The following is a 25991-nucleotide window of genomic DNA, read 5'->3' as shown; positions in this document are numbered from 1 at the left end:
GGAGAGGGGTGGACGGCTCGGCAAGGGCCTCCTGTCTCCCGCTCTGGCAGAGGGACTCGGGCGGACCTCGCTCCTTGGCCAGGAGAACCTGAACCCGGGCGGAGAGAACGCGCCCAGGCGGGCAAGGGGACCAGAGGAAGCCCGGGCTGGAGGGCACTCTCGCTCGCTTCTGTCTGGAGCGCACGGAGCGCAGAGGCGCCGCAGCCGCGCGTGCCCTCACCGGTACCGAGCCAGGGATGCAGGATCGCTGAGCAGACATCCGCCCCGAGAGGCCGCTCGGGGCCGGGGCTGAGACGCACGCCTTCGCCACTGCTGCCAAGACCCCGATTCCGGCGACTCTTGGGGGGAACCGGGTGGCCGAGGGCTGCCCCAAGCTCAGGACTTGGGCGAGTCTAAGACGATGGTTTCTTAAGCACGGACCCGAGTTCCCCTTCCCGCCCCCTCGACTGGAGGCAGGGATCCTGCGTGAGGCCCCCGGGGGCTCCGTCTCCCCGCGGAGCCCCGGCCGCTGCCTCCCGGGACTGTTCGCACGGCCGCAGGGGCGCACGGCGATGTGGCCTCCGTCCAGCGCGCAGGCACGCCGGGGGGATGCTCTGGCACCTGTCGGGGTCCCGGCCTAGCATGGCCCGCGCGTTGCCCGACGTCGCCTCCGGCTAGGATGGCCCCTCTGGGCCCGGCCGGCGCCCTCCCCACCTCTGCGGAGCCGCTGTCCCGCAGCATCTTCCGGAAGTTCTTGCTGATGCTCTGCTCCCTGCTCACGTCCCTTTACGTCTTCTACTGCCTGGCCGAGCGCTGCCAGACCCTGTCCGGACCCGTCGTGGGGCTGTCCGGCGGCGGCGAGGAGGCGGGGGCCCCTGGTCGCGGCGTCCTGGCCGGAGGCCCGCGGGAGCTGGCGGTGTGGCCGGCGGCGGCACAGAGAAAGCGCCTCCTGCAACTGCAGCAGTGGCGGAGGCGCCGGCCGCCCGCGCCGCGCGACAACGGCGAGGAGGCGGCCTGGGAAGAGGAGTCGCCTGGCCTGGCCGGGGGTCCCGGCGGCTCCGGGGCCGGAAGCAGCGTGGCCGAAGCCCCGCAGGGGACCCTGGCGCTGCTCCTGGACGAAGGCAGCAAGCAGCTGCCGCAGGCCATCATCATCGGCGTGAAGAAGGGCGGCACGCGGGCGCTGCTGGAGTTCCTGCGCGTGCACCCCGACGTGCGCGCCGTGGGCGCCGAGCCCCACTTCTTCGACCGCAGCTACGAGAAGGGCCTCGCCTGGTACCGGTGAGCGGGGCGAGCCCGGGCGGGGGCTGAAGGATCCGGGGGTCCTGGGATGGGAAAGACGTGGGAGAGCCCTCGGTGACCCCCGGTTCGCCCTCCTGCCCACTTCTGGCAGAAGGCGAAGGGTCATCAAGGTTCTTTCTTTCCTCTCCGCCTTCTCCTTCCTGGGAAGTGGATGTTGAGGGAGACAGTGGGAGGGAAATTCTGGCCTTCATGATTTTCGTCCTTGGGGATCCCTCGCCAACAAATAGCTAGTCTGGTCTCTTTCTCCTGCTCTGCAAAAGTATTCATGTATTTAACTAACAGAAAAAAAAAAAGTCTCTTCTAAATTAGAAACCTGTTCAACAATTAATAGATTTCCTTCCCCTTCCCAAGGAAGCCCGTTTTCATTCTTTATCTTTCGGGCAGTTCTCTGTGGTTAACATACTCTTTACCATCAGGTATTTATTTACCTTGACCTTTTGCCAGATAGTTGTCCTAGGTGGGAAGTAATATAGAGACTTAGTAAAAGTGTCAAGAACCAGAGAATCTGGGTAGTTTGGAAAATATATGCCTGTCTGAGCAACAGAAAGCAACCAGGCACTGTATTTTAAAGGACGCTTGGCAGTAACTTTTGTTTGAGGGCAAGGAGTGAGTTTTGTGAAGGGCTTTTGATATTTGTAGGGAAAAGTAACTTTTGTCTCTTGACTGACAGAAACTTTTCCAAAGATCTTCAAACAATCCTCTTTACAGATAAGGTAGCCAATTAAAAGAAGAAGAAGAAGACAAAAGAGGGAAAAAGACCTTGGCACAGCTTTGCCAATACAGTTTAGGAAATAAGTTTCGCTTAGATCTTAATCTTAAATTTGCCAGTCTCTTCAAATTCAGACCACCGTTAATAATAAAATCAGCCAGATACTAATAAATCTAGTGTCGCCTGGATTTTGTTTGCCATAATATATTGGCTTTTTTTTTTCTTTCTTCAAAGTACCAGTAAAAATTATGTTGCTAGTTTTCCATTTTATAAAGTTTATCTTGTTCATAAAATATGCATTCCGTTTGTTATTTTAACTGAAACAATGTTACGAAAATTACAGCACAATTTAGGTACATTTCAAAAAGCCCATTAAATTAACCATTCATCCCCAACACAGAAATGGATATGATTTGACAAGTTTATTTACTTGAGGGGCCAATTACACTCTCAGATTGATTTCAGGAGCCGAATTTACAGTAAATCTACTCATAGAGAAAAGATTTGGCCCTAAAAATAGAATTTGAACATTAAACACTTTTAAAACAGTAACTTTCCATTTGTTGGAAAGAAAAAACAAACAACATTCCCTTAATATAGATGATATATCATTTAAAATCATCAGCCACTTAAAATATCCCCTTGTGTTTCTGGTCATTTATGTTGTATCCTCTGGGAAGTTCTTATAAAAATGACCTGTTGAATCTGAAAACAACAGGTCCTTCTTTTTAGCACAAAGGCAGTTCTGTTTTTTCCATCAAGGACACGAGAAAGAAGTGATTAAAGACCCCTAAAACTCTTATCTATAGCAGTTTGCTATTGAATTCGGCCTCGAACCGTGCTATAAGCGAACACATTTCAAGCTGACTGTCTAAAACATCTAGCACTACGCTGGGCTCTGAGGTGCTATTAAATATGGTGAAATATTTAGTACTAAAACCCTTTATTTTCCTTTTGCCATATAAACTTTATTTCCACAAAGTAGGATTGTTTCTTCTTATTCCAGAAATGAGTATTTGAGGGCGCAGTGTATCTGCAGACCTGGATCTTATTTTCCGTGGACCTTTCTGAGCTCCTGTAAGGGGAGGAAGGTTTCAAGGTAACTAGAAACATAAGTATTTTTTTAAAAAAAAAAGAAAGAAAGAAAAAGAAAAAAAGAGTCATAAACTTGTAGGCCACTCTTTCCTTTGGAAACTGAAAGCATGCTATAAAGTAAATCTCTCCTTGGATTGTTTACTCCAGCAGAAGAGTTCTATAAAGCAATTTATGGTGGTTACAAAAATAACTGCACAGTAGACTTCATGGTTTGGTGAATTTAATTTTCTAAGTGTTGGAGCAATGTCTTTGTTTTACCATTTGCAGTGGTTTTTTTATTGGATGCATAAATTTACGTTTAACTCAATTACATAGGAAACTTATTTTTAAAAAATCCAACCTATGGAGCCTGGATTATGTGATTATTTAATGAAATTTCCCCAAAGTTCTCTTTCATCTTGGCTCTGAACTTGGGGTTGGATGTTTGTGAGTAAGACTGAAGGCTCAACTATGAAAAAAAAGAATCTCCCACCCAGAATGCCACTTAAATATTAAGTGCATTTTAGCTACTTATATTTGGCTAATAGTTTAGAACAGGGGGATTCAGTTAGACCTGCATGAGTCAACCCAAACTTTGCAATACAGGATTTGTACCACATGCTTATGACCACACTAACACAGACACACACATATGAACAGAAATAAATTCCAGATATTTGCACCCAGCAGTGAATTATGGAAGAGAAAACCCTATATAATTATTTTTAGGTGTACATTGACGTGGGAGAATCCTAAAATGTCTAGTCTTTTTTTTGGCCAGTGAAATCACTCAGCTAGCCATGATAGTTTGTGGTGGCAGCGCCCCCTACTGTCCCCACAAAGGGACAAATCTGTTGCTATTAGCAAGTTTGAAGAAAGTCTCTTGGAGAATGAGTCTGTGAGTTAAAAATGCCTGTTGCTGAACTTTTTCAGTCAATTACTCTCACTGGGAAGAAAATAAAATACTTTATGAAGTTTTTTTCCAAGAGTGAAGTAATAAACACTTCCTTCATTTGAACACACTTGTAGTGAAGGCAAAGAAAACAAATGTATTATTCAAAATCTCTAGAAAGAAAGTTATTCTTACTAATTTAAATGTCCTAATAGACTTCCTCTAAAATAAATACAACAAAGGCAAATTTTTATATGCTGAGAAACTCGACCCCTGATGGAGTTTAAAAAAAAAAAAATTCCTCAAACTTAATTTAGCAGACATGGTATCAGTACAACAAATGTCTGTGGCTTGCGTGTCACGGGAAGGCTGTCCTTTGCAATGAATAGTCTCCATTTCTCTTGTATGTATGGTGGCTTCATAAAGGAAAGGAAAAAGTTTCCTTAACTTCAAAACATTGAGATACTTGCTGGAAGTCAGGACTGAATAGCCCTACTGTAGTTCAAAAGCAGACGAGCTTAGAATTTAATAAGGAAGCTCCCTTCTGCTGGTTTCCATCTGCACCAACTAAAAGGTATGCCCTTTTTTTTCTCGCAAGCTAAAAGATACCTATTAATAAAGTAGTTAAATATGTGTGTATGTGTGTGTACGTGTGTACACATACACATACGTATGTATGTATGTAAATGTTTAGATTCAATAACATTTCAGTCTATTATTTTGGTGCAAGATAGGCAATATTTATTATCCAGTCTCTTACACTAGCATGTCTATTTCTTATATTTCTATTTCTTTTCTTTAGCAAGTCTGGACAATTTCAGCAGAGAAGGATACCGCTAGAATCATTTTATTCTAGAGGATACGGGAAGATCAAAGATAGTCCAGATCAGAGTTTAGGAGTTAGTGCTCCCCCGACTTCACCAAAATTTGAAATTTTCTGGCCTCGAATGATCATGGCCCTGTTTTTCAAGTCCATTAGAGAGGCAGACTGAGCAGAGGCCCTTTCGATTCCTAGGAGGAGAAATTGGCATTTCGTAGCAGCTGGGAGCAGCTGCGAAGTCCCTCCATGTACAGTTTCCCACCCTCCTGTACTGTGCAAGCCCCTTCTGTGTGAAGAGTTTGAAATGAAATCCGAGCCAAGGAAGCTGCAGTCTGGCCACCCATGCAAGGTCATATGGACTGAAGGCCAAGGGCACTCTGTCCTTAGGGCAGAGGAAAGAACATTGGGACTAGGTGAGGGCTAGGAAGAGAGTGAGATGTTGCTTTGGACTCTGAGTCTAGAGTACTTGTCTACAGAAGTTCTCAGTACCTGGACGTTCCCCACCTACTCACAGGTTGGGGAGCCAAAATGCTGTCATCTAGTTTGCTAAATGTCTGAACTCTGGGCTCATCCCCAGTAGACAACCAGAAATGCAAGTTGATCAGCCCAGTTCCTGTGTGTGTGTGTGTGTGTGTGTGTTTGCCCTCACACATGCATGTGCATGCAGGAGCAGACACCCAGAAGGCAGGGACAATGACGGAATTTATGATAGGAAAGTTACTAAGTAGTTGGGGAACTTCTGAGCGATATTGGACATCCTGAGTAGGGAACAGTTTGGGAGCACTATTGAGATCATAGCCCAGGCATTAAACAACAACAAAAACCCTTGGTAGGGCTTGGACTGGAATGCCGTGTGTGAATGAATATTCCTTTACAGGGATGAGATTTACAATATGCTCCTATACTTCATGTGAAATTCATAGACTTCTATGAAAATCCACCACTACATTATAATCTCCTGCCCTCTCTTTAAAAAGAAAACACCCTGGCCAAAATATTTGTCTCCTGTAAATAAGTCTGTTGATTGGCCGGGAAAGAATAAGTGCCAAATCTGTATTTTGGCAGGGTCATGGGAATGAAATAAGCCTGTGTAATTAATGACAACAGGGGCTAACCTCACATAGACCAGATGCTTAACTTCATGAGAAGAGTGTTGCAGGGCAAACAAAACTCCCTGATATGAACAACAACAACAACAACAACAAAAAAGGCCTCATATCTCTCCGGGACACAGTTGAACAATTGCAAATTGCAATTACCATCAGTCAAATTGGTGGGCCCAGTCGGGAACTTGATATTCTCAGCTCTTTTCCTTGGGGGGCAATCTTCCTCCACCGAGTGATAGTAAGTTGGCTGAAAAAGAGCATCGTTTCTTGGTATGGGTTTCCTAATGATATTAAACCCCAAGCTTTTAGAAAATTTGTTTCTGCTTAAGTGATGAGTTGCAATTGTGAACATAAGGTTTCTTATTAAATATGTGCCTCTAATATGTAATCAGAGGAAATTGTACTCCCTCATCTTTGCATTTTATAAGGATATCTTAAAAATGCTTGTCAGCACTTTAAAACTTTTGCTAATTTGATACAGTTTAAAAATCTCTATGGGGGATATTTATATAGTGAACAAATAAGCTGTTGTGAAGCCAAAATTGGGAAATCGAATTTATGAGAGGGAAGTTATTAAGTAGTTGGGGAACTTCTGAGCAATATTGGACATCCTGAGTAGGGAAGAATTTGGGGGCACTATTGAGATCATATGCCAGGCAATGCTGAGTTAGTGAATGGAAGCCTTTCCCCAGTTTCTTGCCTTCAGTGATGCCACTCTTGAATTTTTGCCTTACTATGTGGTCATGATTCTTCATGTCCCTAAAAACTTACATTTATCCTAAGATTGCCCGACGGCATTACGGAAATTCAGAACTGGCCTGTTTCAGTTGTCTGATGACAAGAAATGTGAAAAGAGACAGGGGAAGTGTTTATTAAACAATGAAGTTTAGTATTTGCCATCAGGAATTCCAGAGACATTCTTGCAAAGGTTTCAACACAGACTACCGACTCCATCAGCCCGCTTTGAATGTGATGTGTAGCGCCGCCTAGTGGGAGGAGGAGTCAGCAAGCAACACCTAAAGGGAGGACGTGGAAAAATCTCATCATGATAGAGCATATTTGCGGTCCCACTTTAAAAAAGAAACTACAGCAATATCAAAAACTTGTGTTTAGGTAGGACTTATAGCAAGATGATGTGCCTAGCACAGATGAACTGCACTTTGCCTTTTTCCAGGCAAGGATAAGTCACTTCATTTAGGCAGGGAGTTGATTCTTTGGAGAGAAATAAAGAGATTTGGCTTCACAATAAACTGAAAACCAAGATATAAATGGTTAGGGGATTTATATTAAAAATGCCTATGACTGAAAGGAATACCATATGCCCCAGATTACTTTTGTTAGTGTGTTTTGCCTCTGTGTCTGAAAGCCAGCTTCAAATGAAAATACTTCCAGATGATTTTATTTCAACATCAGTAATGCAGGCCTGTTCCTTCCCCTGTGTGGTACAGGCTCTGGAGGAGGGTTCTGTGATTCTAAACAGAAGCCTGTTTAACTCTTAAGGCGCTTGAGGTGCCCCGTTGAGAATCCTGCCCATCACACACAGAACAGCTTCACAGGAAAGCGCTTCGAGAGTTGCGACAGGACAGGCGTTTCTGCGCCCGCAGTCCAGGGCCTGGGAGAGCAGGCTGGGATGGGCAGGATGAAAGGGACAAATAGGACAGATTGAGTGGAGAAACTGACAGACACCACCTTAACCAAGTAACCAGGGTTAGCATTCCCTTGTTGTGTTGAGATCATGATCCCTGATATAATACAATAGGATGGCACTTCACCTGTGCGGTAATCTTCCCCCAAATCCATAACCCCAGTATAGCCATGAGAAAACATTAGACAAACACTAACTGAGGGATATTTTACAAAATCCTTGACCAGTACTCTTCAAAAGTGTCAGGATCATGCAAAACAACGCAAGACCACTAAGCTAAGCTGTCTCAGATGGGGGAAGACAAAGGTGAGTCATGACTAACGAGTAAACACGAGGGTGCCGTTGGTCGGATCCTGGGTCCGAACTAAGGCATTTATGGGAAAACTGGGGAAATGTGGATAATGTGTACAGTTTAGTTAATAGCATTATTATTCAGGTCAATTTCTTGGTTTTGATCATTGTACTGTACTAGGATTGCGATATCCCCTAAGATTATCATCTGGGTGAAAGCGGTATGCGAATTCTCTGTACTATTTTTCACAGTTTTAATATCTAAAATGATTCTAAAATCAAAGGTGTAAACAGCAAAGAGGGCGGGAGAAGCCTAACAGGCATTGAAGGATGAGGGCTCATGCTGAAATACTGTCTGTGCCGATTCCCTTTTATTCCGTGTTTCTTCTTTCCTTTCCTTCGGAAGGGCCCCCAGGATGGGCCCGCCAGCTTCCCCTCCCCTGCCCGCACCTGTTGCTTCCAGACATGCTGATCTTATCCTCAGCTGATTTCATAATCATATTGGCTCACGGCTCCCCTCCTACGCTCTTGTTCCCGAACCAAGCACAGAGACAGTTTTGTATTCCTTTCTTTCTGTCTTCTGCAGCGGGCAAATGTAAAGTGAAGAAGGTGTGAAAGTCTCCCCAAAGCTTTTTGTCATAGAGAACAAAAACGCTGATGTAAATGACAGGTCTCTGAGGGCACAAAGAGCTAAAAACTAAAATAAGGGTCAAAGGAAAATCAGACTTGGGCGTATGACTTTTTTTTTTTTTTTTTTTTTTTTGCTACAAACATAGAAAGGAACAGGTGTCAGTGGTTGAAAGCTGGTTATAGGGTAAATAGATAGATAGGGCCAGAGCTGTGGATGCACCTTATGGCGAAGATGACAACACGGTCCAGATTTTCCAGGCCAGCTTAGGAATTTTATCTGCTTACTTCACTTGTTTTAACCTGTGTTGTAGACACTTTGAGTTATGAAACTTTCCATAGGAGCAAAACAGACCTGGAACAGTTAACACATTCAAGGAAGAGGCAGGAAGAGAGAAAGTGCAACCTTCAGGGCTCTGGAGGACCAATTTCATTGCACCTTCTAACCATGCGGGTTTTTTCCACTGGAACTGCTCAGCCAGACTCCCAGAGTTATCAGACTCAAAATTCCTGTCTAGGTGGTGTGCTGTCGTTTTCTGCTTCTGTTTTTAAACACACAGTTATGTTGATCTGTGCTTCTGGTTGAATTGAGTCATGAAAATCTCCCTCAAAACATTTCCTCTGATATTTTTAATAACTGTAAAAATAGTTTTATCCATGTTACATTTTTCCCTAAGCAAAACAAAGCAACACCCACTCCATCAAGAGACTCCAAGAAACTAACAGTATTTTCTTCTAATCGTTCATTCGCTTATCTTTATTGGATCTGTTGTATCAACTGCTTTCGTGCAAGGGATAGACTGCAAATGCTTATGTAGTTAAAAATAATTTCTGTGATTTAATACCATTCTCTACTTGTTTGGCGTTTTTCCATTTTAGTGGCCATACACTTTTCTTCATGCGTTTTAGCCTTTTTTAAAAATAGCAAAATAATTGGACCCCACAGTGTACCTTTGATGAAATCTATCCTTTCAGAGGTGAGGTGATATTAACTATACTTGTTGAGGCCACGCTATGTGCTGGATGATGCAGAATGGCCTGTCGCTCGTAGTCTGATGTTATTAATGTGACTCCTATTTTTAAGCAGGTCCTATCATTTTCTACATTTTATAGATCAGAAAACAGGCTCAGAAAGATGAAATAACTTGTCCAAGGTCGTAGAACTATGTACGTTATAGAACTGCTGCCAAACCCAGGTTCACCCACCTCCGGCATGCCAGTGCCTCACCACTGTGGTGAATGGGCTCTGTGATGGTCTCTGGCAGAACTGCCTACAGCTAGTTCCTGCCTACATAGCAAGCCACCAGTGTCTTAAAGGTGCAGGGGACTGAAAGGCTGCTGCATGTGGTAGAGTGACTTGGACGTTCTGATCTTGGACCTTTAGTTAGAAAATCGGACAGCACATTAGGGCCAGGTGTGGTGGCTCATGCCTGGAATCCCAGCACTTTGGGAGACCGAGGCAGGCAGATCACTTGAGGGCAGGAGTTCGAGACCAGCCTGGCCAACATGGCAAAATCCTATCTCTACTGAAAACACAAAAATCAGCCGGGTATGTGGTGGTGTGCGCCCTGTAATCCCAGCTACTCAGGAAGCCGAGGCACAAGAATCGCTTAAGCCCAGGAGGCAGAGGTTGCAGTGAGCTGAGATTGTACCACTGCACTCCAGCCTATACAACAGATTGAGACTTTGTCTCAAAAAAAAAAAAAAAGAAAGAAAGAAAACAAAGAAGTTTGGGCAATCCATTAAAATATGGTTGTAAAAGTGAATTTTTAAAAGTATTTAAATATCTCTGTTAGTCAATTGGCCTATTATGGAATAACTATTATTAAATAATACTTTTAGTTATTTTTGTCAATTTTACTCCCTTTTTCTCTAAAGAAGTCGTCTGATCACAGAACTTATCTCGTTGAACATATCAGAAATCTCGTGTCATTCAATTGATTTTTTTCCCCCATTTATTACAAAATAACAATAACCACCAAAAACACTTTCCAAACTGCTGTGTGAGAAAGCCAATATGTTGTCAGAAATGTAATCAGAGCTGGGCACGGTGGCTCATGCCTGTAAACTCAGCACTTTGGGAGGCTGAGGCAGGCGGATCACTTGAAGTCAGGAGTTCGAGACCAGCCTGGACAACATGGTGAAACCCTGTCTCTACTAAAAATACAAAAGATTAGCCAGGTGTTGTGGCCATGCCTGTAATCCCAGGTACTCCAGAGGCTGAGGTAAGAGGATGGTGGAGCCCGGGATGCGGAGGTAGCAGTGAGCCGAGATTGCACCACTGCACTCCAGCCTGGGTGACAGAGTGAGACTCTATCTCATTAAAACAAAAAACAAAAAAATAAAATAAAAAGGAAAGAAAAAGAAAGTACATGGAATCGGAAGGATGCTTGCTGCTCCTGGAATTGGAGCAAGGAGAACTGAGGCTTGTGTGCCGTGGCTAGTGTCATCGAGCTACCTTGAGGTCCCTTTTGCACCGTAGGGATCCCCCAATCCAGTGCTCTCCCGAAACCTTGCTGAGCCACTCTGCCGGTCTGTCTTCTTCACTTTTCCGTATTTTCATCTTTGGATTGATGCTTTTTAAACATTCTTTAGATATGTTAATACCCCCAATGAGAGCACAACCTGGTTGTTATCCGAAGTACTATTCTATCTTCATTATTGTTATTATTAATAATGTTTGTCTAATTGATTTCCTGTCATCTGGTCATTATTAGCACCAAGCCTTTACTGGAGTGGTCAGGTCATTAGTCACATAAGACATGACTGTTGATCTGAACTTCCTTTAGTTCCAATAAGATAGAATCATAAACAGATAGGATGTTGGAGGTAGAAGGTATCTGAAAAATAAAGGTTGTCTTCTGAATAGGAAGAAACAGAAGTGCTTTGCCCAAGGTTAAGCTGAAAGACGAAAACTCAGTGCTTCTAAGTCCAAGGATATAATTCTTCAATGCAATTGGGGAACAATTGCATACCTCCACATATGTGAGTTTGGTTTTGGCGGATTTGCAACAAAGATAAAAATATTTTTTTTAATGGAACCAATCGTAGCATTATTTTTTTTCCTCACAGAGCTATTACATTAAAGCATTGAATTGAATTGAATCAATGGTCAATTCATCTTTAAATTTCTGTTTTCCATCTCAGATGTTTTCCACAATATTTTGATACTTAGAGGTGTGGGAACACGGCGAGTGCGATTGGTCTTGGGGTCCTTGAAAGTAATTTGTGTTTTATGTCCGTTGCCTGCTTGTAAAAGATTAGCAGGAGAAATCTGAGTATGGACAGGAAAAAGTTTGCTTTTTCGCTTTTTTCTCTCTTGAGTGTTCAGAGTAGGAAGTAATCAATCAAATTACGGGAATAAAATTTCTTTCCCCTTTTTCAGAGTTCTTACTTGGATTAGATCTCTCCTTTCACTAGGAAATATCAAAGTTGCCAGGCTGGTTTGAATGACAAAGTCAAAAATGATGTGTTTGTTATGGTCATAAATCTCTGCGGATTCTCATTAAGTTCAGGTATTTAACAAAAGGGAACCGGATTAAGCTGCAACTAAAGTTGTATTGCCGGAGCTAACTGCTCCCCTTGCCACCTTTCTAAACGGAAGCCATGTTTGCCCTAACTCTGTGTTTTGAAAAGATGCTGTCGCAATGCAGTGATTTCATTTCACAAACAAAGCTTTTCACAAAGTAAACAAAAACTTGCACCTGTGTGTGCATGTGTGTGCGTGCGTGTGTATGTGTGTTTAATTTTCTGGTGAGCTCTAATTATTCTTGTAGTTTCTTTTGTCAAATGTTGTGTGTTTGCTTTTTCATTTTTTCTTGTTTTAAGAAAGAAAAGCCACTTTTTTCTTTCTAATGAGGCCTTGGTGTAGGAGGCTTTTGGATTACAACATTATTTGTTCATAAGGGCTTTCCCCAAAGCCAGAGGGTCTACTAGAATGCCCTGCTAGGGTTTAACGATGGAAAGAAAACAGATTGGATCTGTTTTATATTTATATGGGGAGAGGTCATAGGGAGCTAACGCTTGTGAAGAAAATTCTTGGGATTTTCAGGTGCATTTGCTCTGTTGGCGAAGGGTGGCAAATTGGGGAGCAGGCCTTGGAGAAACTACTCAGCTCCCACAGATTCTTACCAAGTAGGAAGGAGGGCTCCTAGAGATTTGTCCTCTGACTTTTCAAAGAAACTTGGAGTATCGACTTTTTAAAAACATAGTGTAAAAGGATTTACATATTAAAAACCAAAACCCACACGAAAACCAAACAAACGTCTGTGTGGATGAAGCGAATCAATCTCAACTGAAGTGAATGGCTGCTAGTTTACAGCCTGTGACGTGCGGTGAAGGTCAGAGTTAGACAGTCCACAGCTGGAGCGGACCAGGGAGTTTTCCAAACTGTGAATCACGAGACATGAATGTCTGATAAAATCAATCCTTCTTTAAAAATGGAATTACCTATAAAATGGACTATACTAAGGTAACATAAGAGAGTGAATCCCATGTGGTAAGAAGGACAAGTGTTGTCTTGACAAACTTGGTTCTGTTTTTTATATTTACTGATATAGATACGAGTGTGCTGAAAGAGTTGGGTGTAAAATGTATTTGTTATAGTGCATCCCAATAGAAAAAAAGTTTGGAAAACACTGACTAGTGTACAAGAAAGTCATGTTTGAAAAGACTAAAATGAATGTGCTAAAATGACTAAAATGAGAAACTAAGTGTGAACATTCTATGCTATGGATTCTAAACTTCAGTCCTTTTAACCCGATATGCCCAAGGCTTGGAACTGTACCACAAACAGAATCACTATGAGTTTAATGAAAAAAAAAGTTTAATGCCCCCTTACGCCAGGTGTCAGCAATTTTTTTTTTTTCTTTTTTCTGGAAAGGGCCAGATACTAAATACTTTAGGTTTTGTGGGTGGTGCAGTGTTTACCACAACCACTCAATTCTGCTTGTGTAGCATGGAAGCAGCCACAGATGATATGTAAATGAATATGTGTGGCTGTATTCCAATATTCCAATAAAACTTTACTGACCCAAACCATGAAACCACTGGCTGTCGTTTGCAGACCTCTGGGCTAAGCCAGAGGCTTCAAGTATCTCATATGTGCTTCCTTTACTTATGGTTTACTCTCAGGTGAGCACCCGCAGCTAATATTCATGGCAATGTTAGGGAGGCCGAAGGTAGGTGATGAAACACCAATTCAAGATCCAATTCAGAAATAACAGAGCTCCCTGTGACTGTGTGGGAATGGGATTAGGCCGTGCACTCTGGAACTGCATGCCAGTGACCTGTATTTTTGAAACATACAAAGTTGTTTGGGAGGATGACATTTTCTAGAATGTGATTATATGCTCAACTACAAATATTCTGTTTTGAAACAGACATAAACACCAATCAAAGCAGTGGTAGCTCTGTTTTTTTTTTTTCAAGCTTAATAATCTGTTTTGATGCTTCCTTGACTTTGTACTTGAGTGTGTTTAGTTTATAAATCATTCCCTGCTCTCTCTTTTGCCTTTTTTCTTTAGATGCCTGGGCACCATATGAATCATTTAGGAGTAGTAGGGGTACAGTGAGGTCACTTTGATTGTCACCTGACTTCTGCACTGAAACAGCATTTCATTCACCCATCTGTCTGTGCAGGTGAGGAGTGAGACATCAAGTTGGGAACAAAGTTTGGGAAAGATTTTTGAAAATTATTATTTTTTTTATTTTTGAGATGAGGTCTCGCTCAGTCATCAGATTGGAGTGCGGTGGCACGATATTGGCTCACTGCAGCATCCACCTCTTGGGTTCAAGCGATTCTCCTGCCTCACCCTCCCCAGTAGCTGGGACTACAGGTGTGCGCCACCACACCCGGCTAATTTTTGTATTTTTAGTAGAGACGGGTTTCACCATGTTGGCCAGGATGATCTCAATCTCCTGACCTCGTGATCCGCCCACCTCGGCCTCCCAAAGTGCTGGGATTAGAGGTGTGAGCCACTGCGCCCGGCCTCAATTATCAAGTGGCATGTTTAAGGAGTTTGGACTTTATTCAAGGACAGCACAGTCCAATGGAAATGTAATGAGAAACTTATATGTAATTTCAACTTTCTAGTAGCTACCTTATAAAGGTAAGACTAAAGAGGTGAAATTAACTAATAATATTTTAACTTAAGCCAATATATCTAAAATATTATAATTTCAATATGAAATCAAAATAAAACATTAATAGTAAGAAATCTTGCAGTTTTTTATATTGTCTTCAAAATCTAGTATGCATTCTATACTTGCAACAGATTTCAATTTGGGTTCACTACATTTCAAGAGCTCAGCAGACTCATGAAGCCAATGGCTATTCTACTAGCTACTCAAGGCACTGGAGACAGAGGCAGGGGAGGCACTGAAGGCTTTCAGTGGAGGACTGATTTCACAGACCTCCTCTCGTTCTGCTTTGGAAATCTAATTCTCGGTGGCATATGGATGCACACTGGGATAGGTGGCTGTTGAGGAATCTAGAGGACAGACGATAGAGGCTTGAACTAGAGCAGAGCAGTGCAGTGTGCATGGGAAGTGAGGGAAAGATTTGGTAGGCGTTTCAGAAGTAGGTCTTGTAACGTTGTGTGGAATACTAGCAATGCGGAAAGGAGGAGGAAAGGGAGAGTAGTTGAATACTTATTAGTAAGTGTAACTGTGATAAAGAACACAGAGGCAGGGTGTGGTGGCTCACACCTGTAATCCCAGCACTTTGGGAGGCCGAGGCAGGTGGATCATGAGGTCAGGAGATTAAGATCATCCTGGTCAACATGGTGAAACCCTGTCTCTACTAAACACAAAAAATTAGCCCAGCGTGGTAGTCCGCTCCTATAGTCTCAGCTACTTGGGAGGTTGAGGCAGGGGAATTGCTTGAACCCAGGAGGCGGAGGTTGCAGTGAGCCGAGATTGCACCACTGCACTCCAGCCTGGGCAATAGAGCAAGACTCTATGTCAAAAAAAAAAAAAAAAAGGCACAGAAAAATGAGTATTTAGATTGTAATTGGTGGCTAAATGGTTGCTCATGGTATAATTCTTTCAAATTTTGCTCTATTTTATATTTCCACAATAAATGCTCGTAATGGAGAAGGGAGGGTGGTTTCAAGGTCCATGGTATCAGCTTCTACAGAAAGGATGAATACAGGTTTGAGTGTTTGCCTTGTGAGTTAAGAGGTCATTGGTGACCTTGAGGCCAGGTGGGCTTTTGTGGTGTGACAGAAGCCACATGGCCTGGGGTGATGAGTAAATGGAAATGAGTAAATGAGTAAATCCTGTGTCAGAAGACACAGGATATAATGTGTATCTGTGTAATCTTTGCCACCTTTCCTGTCTTTCCTGGACTTGAGTCACCCAATGGGATCCTCATACTTGCTTTGTGATGATTTTGACTAGTTATCCATGTGAATAAAACTTCCTGAGATGAAAAGAGTCTTTTCTATATTTCCTATACCCGTTTCCTTCCATGTGTGTCGTTTTTATCCATCCATCCTTCCTTCTTTCCTTCCTTCCTTCCTCCTTCCTTCCTTCCTTCCTTCCTTCCTTCCTTCCTTCCTTCTTTCCTTCCTCCTCCTTCCTTCCTTCCTTCCTTCTTTCCTTCCTCCTCCTTCCTTCCTTCCTTCCTTCCTTCCTCCTCCTTTCCTTCCTTCCTTCCTTCCTTCCTTCCTTCCCTCCCTCCCTCCTTCCTTCCTTCCTTCCTTCTTTCCTTCCCTCCCTCCTTTCCTTCCTTCCTTCCTTCTTTCCTTCCTCCTTTCCTTCCTTCCTTCCTTCCTTCCCTCCCTCCCTCCCTTCCTTCCTCCCTTCCTTCCTTCTTTTCTTCCTTCCTTCCTTCCATCCCTCCCTCCCTCCCTCTCCCCTTTCCTTCCTTCCTTCATCCCTCCCTCCCTCCCTCTCTCCTTTTCCTTCCTTCCTTCCTTCCTTCCTTCTTTTCTTCCTTCCTTCCTTCCCTCCCTCCCTCCCGCCCTCCCTCCTTCCTTCCTTCCTCTCTCTTTCTTCCTTTTTTTTTCTTTTTCAAGAAATTGCAGACTGTGGTCTTTGGATGAATGCTTATGGTTTCCAGCATTAATTATTAAACACATGTAACCATGTAGCATCTGAAATGCCTGTTTAATTTTTGTGAACGTTTTGGTAAAAGCATAGTGGTTCTTCTTCAAGCCAGCACTTGTACCAGTCTATTCTAAACTCCATTGCAAGTATGTAAGTAGAGACAAACTTGCTTTAAGGATCTCCATTTTTTAAATACTTGCTTGAAAATTTCATCAGAGAATGAAGAAATTTAAATACCTTATGTTTTTTCCTCACTCACATTGAAGGCTTTTTAAAAAGTTTTACCATTGGCTCTTCTTCCATCAGTGACGTGTTTTTATGTGTTCACTGTGAATACCAGATAGCACATAAAATCCAGATACTCTTTGCCTTGCATTCAATACTTTCCTTTTTCTTCTCTGGAAATCATGGTAATGGTGAGAAACCCTCAAAAACAAAGCAAAACAAAAATACTGAGGAGTGAGAAAACCAAACCAATGTATTACTGCCGTATTGTCTGACTCACAAATGTATTGCTCATGGCAAAACCAAACCAAACCAAGCCAAATGCCTTTGTAGTGTTCAATTCCTCATTTAGTTGACAGCGAATATTTCTCTCCAACTCCTAGAGGTTCGTAGAGAAAAGAATCAGAGAAAATTTCAAGCTGAATATTGTTTAAAATAAGTGGAGTGACTGTATGTCAAGTTCAACAACTATGTTCATGCCATCTCTTTAGATTTAATACTGGGATATTGCAAATAATTAATGTACTTCACCATGAGTTTCTTTTCCAGTTTGACAAAAGTTTGATAAAAAATCTAAGGGTAGGCCTTTAGCAGCATGGTGATGTGTTAAGGGGCATTTTTTCTGGAGGGGATGAGGGAGAAGGGAAATTGAGAGAGTATGAGGAACCCAGGAAACTGAAGAATTTAAAAGCTGGTGGCTTACGTTTAAATAAATAAGTGCCTGAGATCTTCACTTTTCTAATAGCCTGATTAAAGCCAGACTCCTTGTGACTCTCTGCATATATGTAACAAAACTTTAGAATATTTCAATGCATGACCAGAAACTCCGTACAACTGCAGCGGAGGAGAAAGCAGAGAACCAAAAGGGGAGGAGAAAGTAGCACTGATCAAATGCTTCAGAGGTTCACCAATAAAAGGGCAAAGAGGCCAACATGGAGGAGAACGTGGTCTAAAGGCAGTTTCAGATTTTCTTAGCGGTCGAGCCGGATTTTTTCAAGGAATAACTCTGAAGACTTCTGTGAGTCTTAAAATTCACAGACGCTGAAATGTTTGTACCTTCCCTGCGTCCCCCGCGTCTCATGCCTTTCTATGGCCGTGGGTTTCCAGTGAATTTCCTCATGCCCACAGTTTAATGCCTTTTCAGTTACCACTATCATTTTGTTCACAGAGAGGCATTTTTCTCTCATATCTGGAGAATGAATGGCTGTAACATCTTCACAGGAATTTAAACGATCTGCCTCTACAAAATTAACAAATGACCGAGTCTCAGGAACTGTGCAGCCTACCTACACATGATCAAAGAGCAAATGTGAGTCTTTGCCTGCCAGAGGTTACTCTGTATTACAGCATTATCTAAAAAATAAGGCACTCGGAAAGACATGAGAGTATTTCAAATACGATTTCTGAAAGACTGATTGATTTCTCAAGGAAAGAAAGCATGAAAATCATTAAAGAATATAATGAATGAGAAAGTAGTGTTATGCAAATGAAAAGGTGATTATTTTGACATCTTAGAAATACGTTGGGCATTAAATGTTTCATTTCACGTGCAACTCCTTGGTCATTTAGCACACCACATCGGTGGACAGATTATATGTTAGCTCTATTCATGCAAGCATGTTTTCCTTCATTTATAAAAAAGCAAATAAATCATAGTTCATTTAAATAGCTACATGAGTATATTGATTTGGACTTCTGACTTATGTATTCCTATTATCATAGTATACTAGCACGGTTGTAAAGGTTTGGGCAAAATTATTGCCCTTTTAAAAAGGAAGTTCTGAAAAACCAAATAATAACTGGATATTTAAGCAACTTCAATACGTTGATTTGGACATATGACTTTTATGTAGGCCTATTATCAGGATTCCATTGAATATGCTAGCTCAGTTTTAAAAGCTCAGGCAAAATCATTTTCCTTGAAAACAGAAAGTTCTTTTTCTTCCTCCCCAAGGCCGCTAAAAATTTGAACTATTGAACTCAGATTTGAGTGATGATGTACTATACTTTGCCAAACGAGTTGTTTCCCCTTTTATAACATCCATCAGGAAAAAAAAAAAAAAAAGGAGGAACACTTCCTTTCATTTGTTCATTGGTCAAACTGTTTGCCAGGAAAGTCCTTTTTTGTGTGTCTATTCGCTTAAGTCAAGGTAATTTTAAAATAGGAAGAAAATTTCACACTGTTCTCAGGTGACATTTAGGAAATAAAAAGTATGAGTCTGTGTGTTACGTTCTGTTGGTACAGAAATGCCCAGACAGTAGTTAAAGGGTGACCCCCCTCGGAACTGAGTTTATTTATTCTTATCTAAACATAAAGTACTTTATTATTAAGAAAGAAGTACACTATCACAAAATCTCGTTATTAGCATTGGAAATGACCTTGGGGTCATTTAGCCCAATACTTATCTGATAGACCAAAGTTTATTAAAACAGTTCTGTAGCTATTCTAGTCATCAGATAATGCTTTTAAGATAAGTGCTCAAAACATTGATATAACATAATTTATTTGGATGGCAAAATATTTATTTAGTCCATTGCTTGCTTTGCCTGCTCATTGACGAGCAGATTCACATGTATTTATTCTGTATTTGTGTGGCTAGTTTTGAGACAGTGCTGGGTGTGTAGACAACTTTAGAAATATTATTTTATTAGCTCATGTTAAAGTTTATTTATTAGGAAGTTTCTACCTTTTTTTTTTTTTTTTTTTTTCCTGAGATAGAGTCTCACTTCGTCACCCAGGCTGGAGCGCAGTGGCTTGATCTCAGCCCAGTGCAACTTCTGTCTCCCGGGTTCAAGTGATTCTCATGCCTCAGCCTCCTGAGTAGCTGGGACTACAGGTGCGTGCCACCACATCCAGCTAATTTTTGTATTTTTAGTAGAGATGGGGTTTTGCCATGTTGGCCAGGCTGGTCTTGAACTCCTAACCTCAGGTGATCCACCCACCACAGAAGCTTCTACTATTATGTGTATATAGCACATATATAAATGTATATGATAGACATATAAGTTAAGTCAGTTCTGCTGTAATGCTTGTATTGAAATGCAAATTTGTTCCAATGGAATTAATATATTAATATTAATATCTTTGAGTTTACCATTTGAACATAATGTGAGTTTTTCTTACGTGCACTTTCATTCACAAGAAACGCCAGGTGAATACAGAAAAGTGAAAGCTGCACCCAGCCTCACAGGAATACACAAGCACACACATACAGGTACATGCCCCAGTTGCCTACCAGAGACCTCAATTCACTGTGTGTGTTCTTTTTTTTTTTTTGAGACGGAGTTTTGCTCTTGTTGCCCAGGTTGGAGTGCAATGGCGTGATCTCAGTTCACCACAACCTCTGCCTCCTGGGTTCAAGTGATTCTCCTGCCTCAGCCTCCCGAGCAGCTGGGATTACAGGCATGCGCCACCATGTCCGGCTAATTTTGTATTTTTAGTAGAGGCAGGGTTTCTTCATGTTGGTCAGGCTAGTCTCGAACTCCCAACCTCAGGTGATCCGCCTGCCTCGGTCTTCCAAAGTGCTAAGATTACAGACGTGAGCCACTGCGCCCGGCCCACTGTGTGTGTTCTCAGTCTCACCCATCCAGGTCTGTTGTCTGGCTTTAAGCTGGATTTTACTTTACTATGTTTTTCTATTTAAAATGATTATTTTTTATTAACTTGTTTTTAATTGACAAATACTAATTGCGTATATAAATGTATAAACACAGTACAATGTGATGTTTTGCTAATCTGATTTTAGATAACCTTCCATTCACCCCTTCCCAGTAATTCACAAGCTGCAACCCCTCCAATGCCCACTTCCATGAGAAAACACTAGGGCTTTTTCAAAGTAAAAGTGTCATTTTTATTTTAGAATTTCTGGATTTCTTAACCATTAGTGTGTATGGAACTGTGTTACCATTGTTATTTAGGTTCTTTTTTTTTTCATGTGCCACTGATGAAAATTTTAAGTGTTGTACCCTAATCCTATTTTCCTCTAAGTCGTGTAGTTTTTTTGTCTTTGAATTTTTATTGGCATAGTGATTTGAAGAATGTGTGTGTTGACATTATAGCACAACAGACTCTATATGCTCCCCCTTACAAAAAACATGGCAAATGCCATGGCAAATTCAAAACTGGTAGCCTTGCTTTTGTTTTGTTTTTAACCTAATTAAGATCATAGCATAGGTATAATTTCTTTTTTCTTTCTTTCTTTTTTTTTTTTTTGGACAGAGTCACTCTGTCGCCTAGGCTGGAGTGCAGTGGCGCAATCTCGGCTCGCTGCAGCCTCTGCCTCCCAGGCTCCTGAATAACTGGGATTACAGGCAAGCACCACCACAGCCCTGCTAATGTTTGTTATTTTTAGTAGAGACAGGGTTTCCCCATGTTGACCTCAGGTGATCTGAGGAGTTCAGTCAGCCTCCCAAAGTATAATTTCTTATGATGCTTTTTTTTTTTGGAGACGGAGTCTGGCTCTGTCACCCAGGCTGGAATGCAGTGGTGTGATCTTGGCTCACTGCAACCTCTGCCTCCTGAGTTCAAGCAATTCTCCTGCCTCAGCCTCCCTAGTAGCCCAGATTACAGGTATGCACCACCATGCCCTGCTAGCTTTTGTACTTTTTATTAGAGACAGGGTTTCACCATTTTGGCCAGGTTGGTCTCGAACTCCTGAGCACAAGTGATCTGCCCACCTCGGCCTCCCAAAGTGCTGGGATTACAGGAGTGAGCCACTAGGCCCAGCCTAAATCCTCTTTTAAGAGTGTCTCATAGTAATGATTACCCCTTTAGGCACTTTTTAATTTGGGACTATTATAAGGGATACTTTTGTTGGAAATCTTTGTTTGTAATGTTATTTCTAATATTGGGTAAGAGTTTAGAATACATTTCCAGAAGTCGAATCATAAGGTCAAAGGCTATGAACATTTGATACATATTGCCAAATCGATGTCCAAAATGGTTGCATGAATTTACACTCCCAGCAGTACTGTACCAACAGAACAGTGGTAGAATTTCCACATCTTTATGATGCTGAAACAACAAAGATAAAAAATTTCATTAAAATGAAAAAATGTGTCCAGTTGTATGAATGGCTTTCTTTTTTGAAAAGATACACAGTGCTAGGCGTCTGGGAATTTAAAAATATATAATTATGTGATATGGTCAAGAAAATGTTCAGCTTATCTAATAATAAATGTTTTCCTGGGTAGCTGCATGTTGCCTGCATATTTTGTATATTTAATAAAAATGACAAATTTAATAATGAAAAATCAACATCTATTTTGAATACATGAAGTAATTCAAAAAATCGAATAGTCAACCTACCTCTAAATAATCGCTTATATTGACATGGTCTCTGTAATTCCTCTTACTCAGGTAAGATTTTGTTATTAGGGTGTGTCTGGTGTTATGCTAAAAATCTAATCGACATTCATTCATTCAGTATTACCAAGTCTCTTTATCGACATTCATTCATTCAGTATTACCAAGTCTCTTTCCTGTGGCAAGCACTGTACTGAATATGGAAATGTCTAGGAGAGACTGGGCCCAGGCTTCAGATTAGATTGAATAAATTTTCAGACACCACTGTGGAAACCCTGACTTTTTTTTTTTTTTTTTTTGGAGATGGAGTCTCGCTCTGTCACCCAGGCTGGAGTGCAGTGGCACGATCTTGGCTCACTGCAACCTCTGCCTCCCGGGTTCAAGTGATTTTTCCACCTCAACCTCCCAAGTGGCTGGGACTACAGGCACCTGCCACCATGCCCAGCTAATTTTTTTTTTTTTTTTTTGTATTTTTGTAGAGACGGGGTTTCATCATGTTGGCCGGGCTGGTCTTGAACTACAGACCTCAGGTGATCCGCCCACCTTGGCCTCCCAAAGTGCTGGTATTACAGGCATGAGCCACCGTACCTGGCCTGGAAACCCTGACTTTTAAAAAGATTTTAACCTTTTTTTTATTTGAGACAGAGTCTCGCTCTGTCGCCCAGGCTGGAGTGCAGTGGCGTAATCTCGGCTCACTGCAAGCTCCACCTTCCGAGTTCACACCATTCTCCTGCCTCAGCCTCCTGAGTAGCTGGGACTACAAGTGTCAGCCACCACACCCGGCTGGTTTTTTTGTATTTTTAGTAGAGATGGGGTTTCACCGTGTTAGCCAGGATGGTCTCAATCTCCTGACCTTGTGATATGCCCTCCTCGGCCTCCCAAAGTGCTGAGATTACAGGTGTGAGCCACTGTGCCCAGCCATTTTAAACATTTTTTAAAATATCGCATGGATTCTGTTGTCTGGAAGTCCTATAAGTCACTTAGGCAATCCTTATTGTTCAATGTTTAACTTGATTCCAGTATTTCACTATGACAAATAAAACTGCCGTAGACTCCTTGTTACTAAATCTTTAATGCTCACCTATCATTATTTTCTTAGGATAACTTCTCAGCAGAAAAGATGGCTGAGTAAAGTGGTATATGCATTTTTTAAATCTTTTGACAGCTGTTACAAAATCGCCCTTTGGAAAAGTTGTATCAAATACTATCTCTGGTAGTGTGAAGAGGCCCATTAATCTAGAGGTTCTAGATTGAGAGCTACTCTAAGAACTCTTTTTACACACACACACACACACACCCCAGAAACTGCTACCAAAATTTCTTGGCTTCTTTAAAATAGTCATTAGACATAAAAGCAGGGGCCTGAACTTGATGGAAATGGTAATCATATTGACTATGATAATAAAGCATTTTGTAGTAGGGATCTAGCCCTGGCTTTGCCCTTAATTAATTGGTGAATTTGTACAAGGTACTTGTGTTTTATCTGTGCCTGAGTTTTTTTCATCTTCTAAATAAAAATGTCAAATTTGGTGATTTCTGTTGGTTTCCTCCAAGTCTACAATTGTATTATTCTGTATGTATTCTGTCCTGGATTGTGTAAATTTTGACTAAGGAAAGCTTGTGGGCATGACTCTTGTCATGAATGTCCTCAAACTCTCATTATTCCTCTGGCCTGGGAGGGAGCAGTTAGCTTTACTGGTTTCCTTGCCAGACCTAAAGGCTCTTCAGAGTCGAAGGCAGTAGGGAAGGAAGGTTTTCTTTCATGAGGCAGCCAGAAAGCAACCCCATGAATACAATGAACTGGTAATAGCTTGGAGAACTGGAAACTAGCAAGATTTCCTCCAGTCCTGGCCAGGCAGACTTAGGGTGAAGAAACCTTAGTTCCATGAATTAATAGCATGCTGAGTAGGTGTTATGGTTTGGCTGTGTCCCCACCCAAATCTCATCTTGAATTATAGCTCCCATAATTTCCACGTCTCATGGGAGGGACCCGGTGGGAGGTAATAGAATCATGGGGGTGGGTCGTTCCTGTGCTGTTCTTGCAGTAAGTCTCACGAGGTCTGAAGATTTTATAAAGGGGAGTTCCCCTGTACACGCCCTCTTGCCTGCCACCATGTAAGGCATGCCTTTGCTCTTCCTTCGCCTTCTGCAATGATTGTGAGGCTTCCCCAGCCATGTGGAACTGTGAGTCCATTAAGTCTCTTTCCTTTGTAAATTACCCAGTCTCAGATATGTCTTTATCAGCAGCACGAGAATGTACTAATGCAGTAGGCCATCCTACCAACCAAATGTCTGTTCTGCCGTCTAGTGCTAGACATGAAAATTGTGATTAATTGCACCATCCAGTTTATTGGTTAAAAAAATCTTTAGGGTTGTTGCTTGCTCTAGGAATAGTGAACTAATTTTTAGGATGTCCCTTGGTCTCTCCTGCTGGGGAGGCACTAATTAAAATTGGATTCCTAAGACGTTAGGTGTTATTAAAGGTTTTTGGACACCCTTAACATTGCCGTGGTGATCTTCAAGATATGTCCACAAAGTCATATACTCTTGGTACTCTTTTGTTTAATAATTGAAGTGTAATCCTCCTCTTGGATGTGGGCTAGACCTAGTCATTCACTTGCAACAAAAATAATACGAGAGAAGTGATGAGATATATCTTCCAGGCTTGGCTTGTTAAAAGATTGCGCTTTCTCTCTTGAGTGCATTCTCTGTCTGGAATGACTTGAAGTAGCAGAAGTTAGCTGCCATGTTTTATGAGCAGCCCCTATGGAGAGGCCCACATGGCAACCTGAAGTCTTCCAACAGCACGTGAGTGAGCCTGGAGTGACTCTTCCACCTTAATCAAGCATCCATATGTCTGCAGCTCCAGCTGATGACTGTGATCCCAGGAGATACACTGAGCTGAGCTGGAACCACCCACTTAAGCAGCTGCAGCATTCCTGACCCTGGGCAACTGTGTGAGATAATCAATGTTTGTTATTTTAAGCTAGTAAGGTCTGCAGTTCCTTGCTGTGCCGCAATTGTTAATGCAGCCACCACCACCATTTGCTAAGGCAGTGTTTAACCTAAGTTGCATCAGAATCACCTGGAGAGCTCATTAAAACTCAAGTTCCTGGGCCTCAGTCCCAGAAATACCAGTGCAGTAGCCTTAAGGTGAGGCCTGAGCATTTGCATTTCTAACAAGCTTCCAAGTAATGCTGATGCTAATAGTGTGGAGATCATCCTTTGAGTGACAAGGCCTTTATCTGCTTTCCAGAAAGACTTGTGTGAGTATGCTGTTCACAGCAGGGTAAATCTTTTCCATGGCACTTAGCTGGGAAATGTTTCTAGCTCCCGCAGTCTAACTGGAGCCTCTACTTCCCAGCATTGACGGAAATGATGGTTAATACTTACAATGGTTATTTTTGAGGCTTCTAAACCTGCTGGGCTTTCGGTAGACATTCCAGCCACTAGTCAATTATCAGCTCATTACTTCCAATACAATTTCCCTCCCTTCTTAGCTTCTATTGGCTAAGAGATCAGGCGACTCCTTGCTAACCTCTGGTATGGTCTTGTGCTATCTAGGAACCTCAGATAAAGGCAGAAGGAGCTAAAATCTTTGATTGACCCCTAGAATAAGCCGTGAGATGAAAGGATTTTTCTATTCTTTTCCTGATGACAGTCACCACAATTAGAAGTGAGAGAGCGAAAACTTCCTGATTGGAACTAGGAACCAACAAGGGTAGATTCATGCTCTGTAGAGTCATGCTCTGTGGTTTCTTCTTCAAAGCATACCCCTGCTTTTATCTTACCAGTGTGTTTCATTTGCAATGTCTTATGAATCTGGCAAATTTTGAAATCAAAATAGAGGCTGGGAATTTCATGTCTTTCTGACCTCATCCATTATCCATTTTTTTGAACCTAAAAGATGCTTTTTCCCCACTTAGGGTAGGAGTTTGCAATTTGATGGAGGAATCAGAAAAGAGCC

The 25991-nt window shown here is 42.0% G+C and overlaps 1 protein-coding gene across 1 annotated transcript in view; it reads left to right on the top strand.

The window, feature by feature from the left end:
* Positions 1 to 349: 349 nt before the first annotated feature.
* Positions 350 to 25991, top strand: part of HS3ST3A1 (heparan sulfate-glucosamine 3-sulfotransferase 3A1) — a 102949-nt gene continuing 77307 nt past the window's right edge. Inside the window, exon 1 of the mRNA XM_003912371.5 lies at positions 350 to 1257. Within this exon, the coding sequence (XP_003912420.2) occupies positions 659 to 1257 (599 nt within the window). The 5' untranslated portion in view covers positions 350 to 658. The remainder of the gene's footprint in view (positions 1258 to 25991) is intronic.

This window comes from Papio anubis, chromosome 17, assembly GCF_008728515.1.
Source record: "Papio anubis isolate 15944 chromosome 17, Panubis1.0, whole genome shotgun sequence".
Lineage (NCBI taxonomy): Eukaryota > Metazoa > Chordata > Mammalia > Primates > Cercopithecidae > Papio > Papio anubis.
Note: the sequence above shows the minus strand (reverse complement) of the source record. Positions and strands in the feature narration are given on the sequence as shown.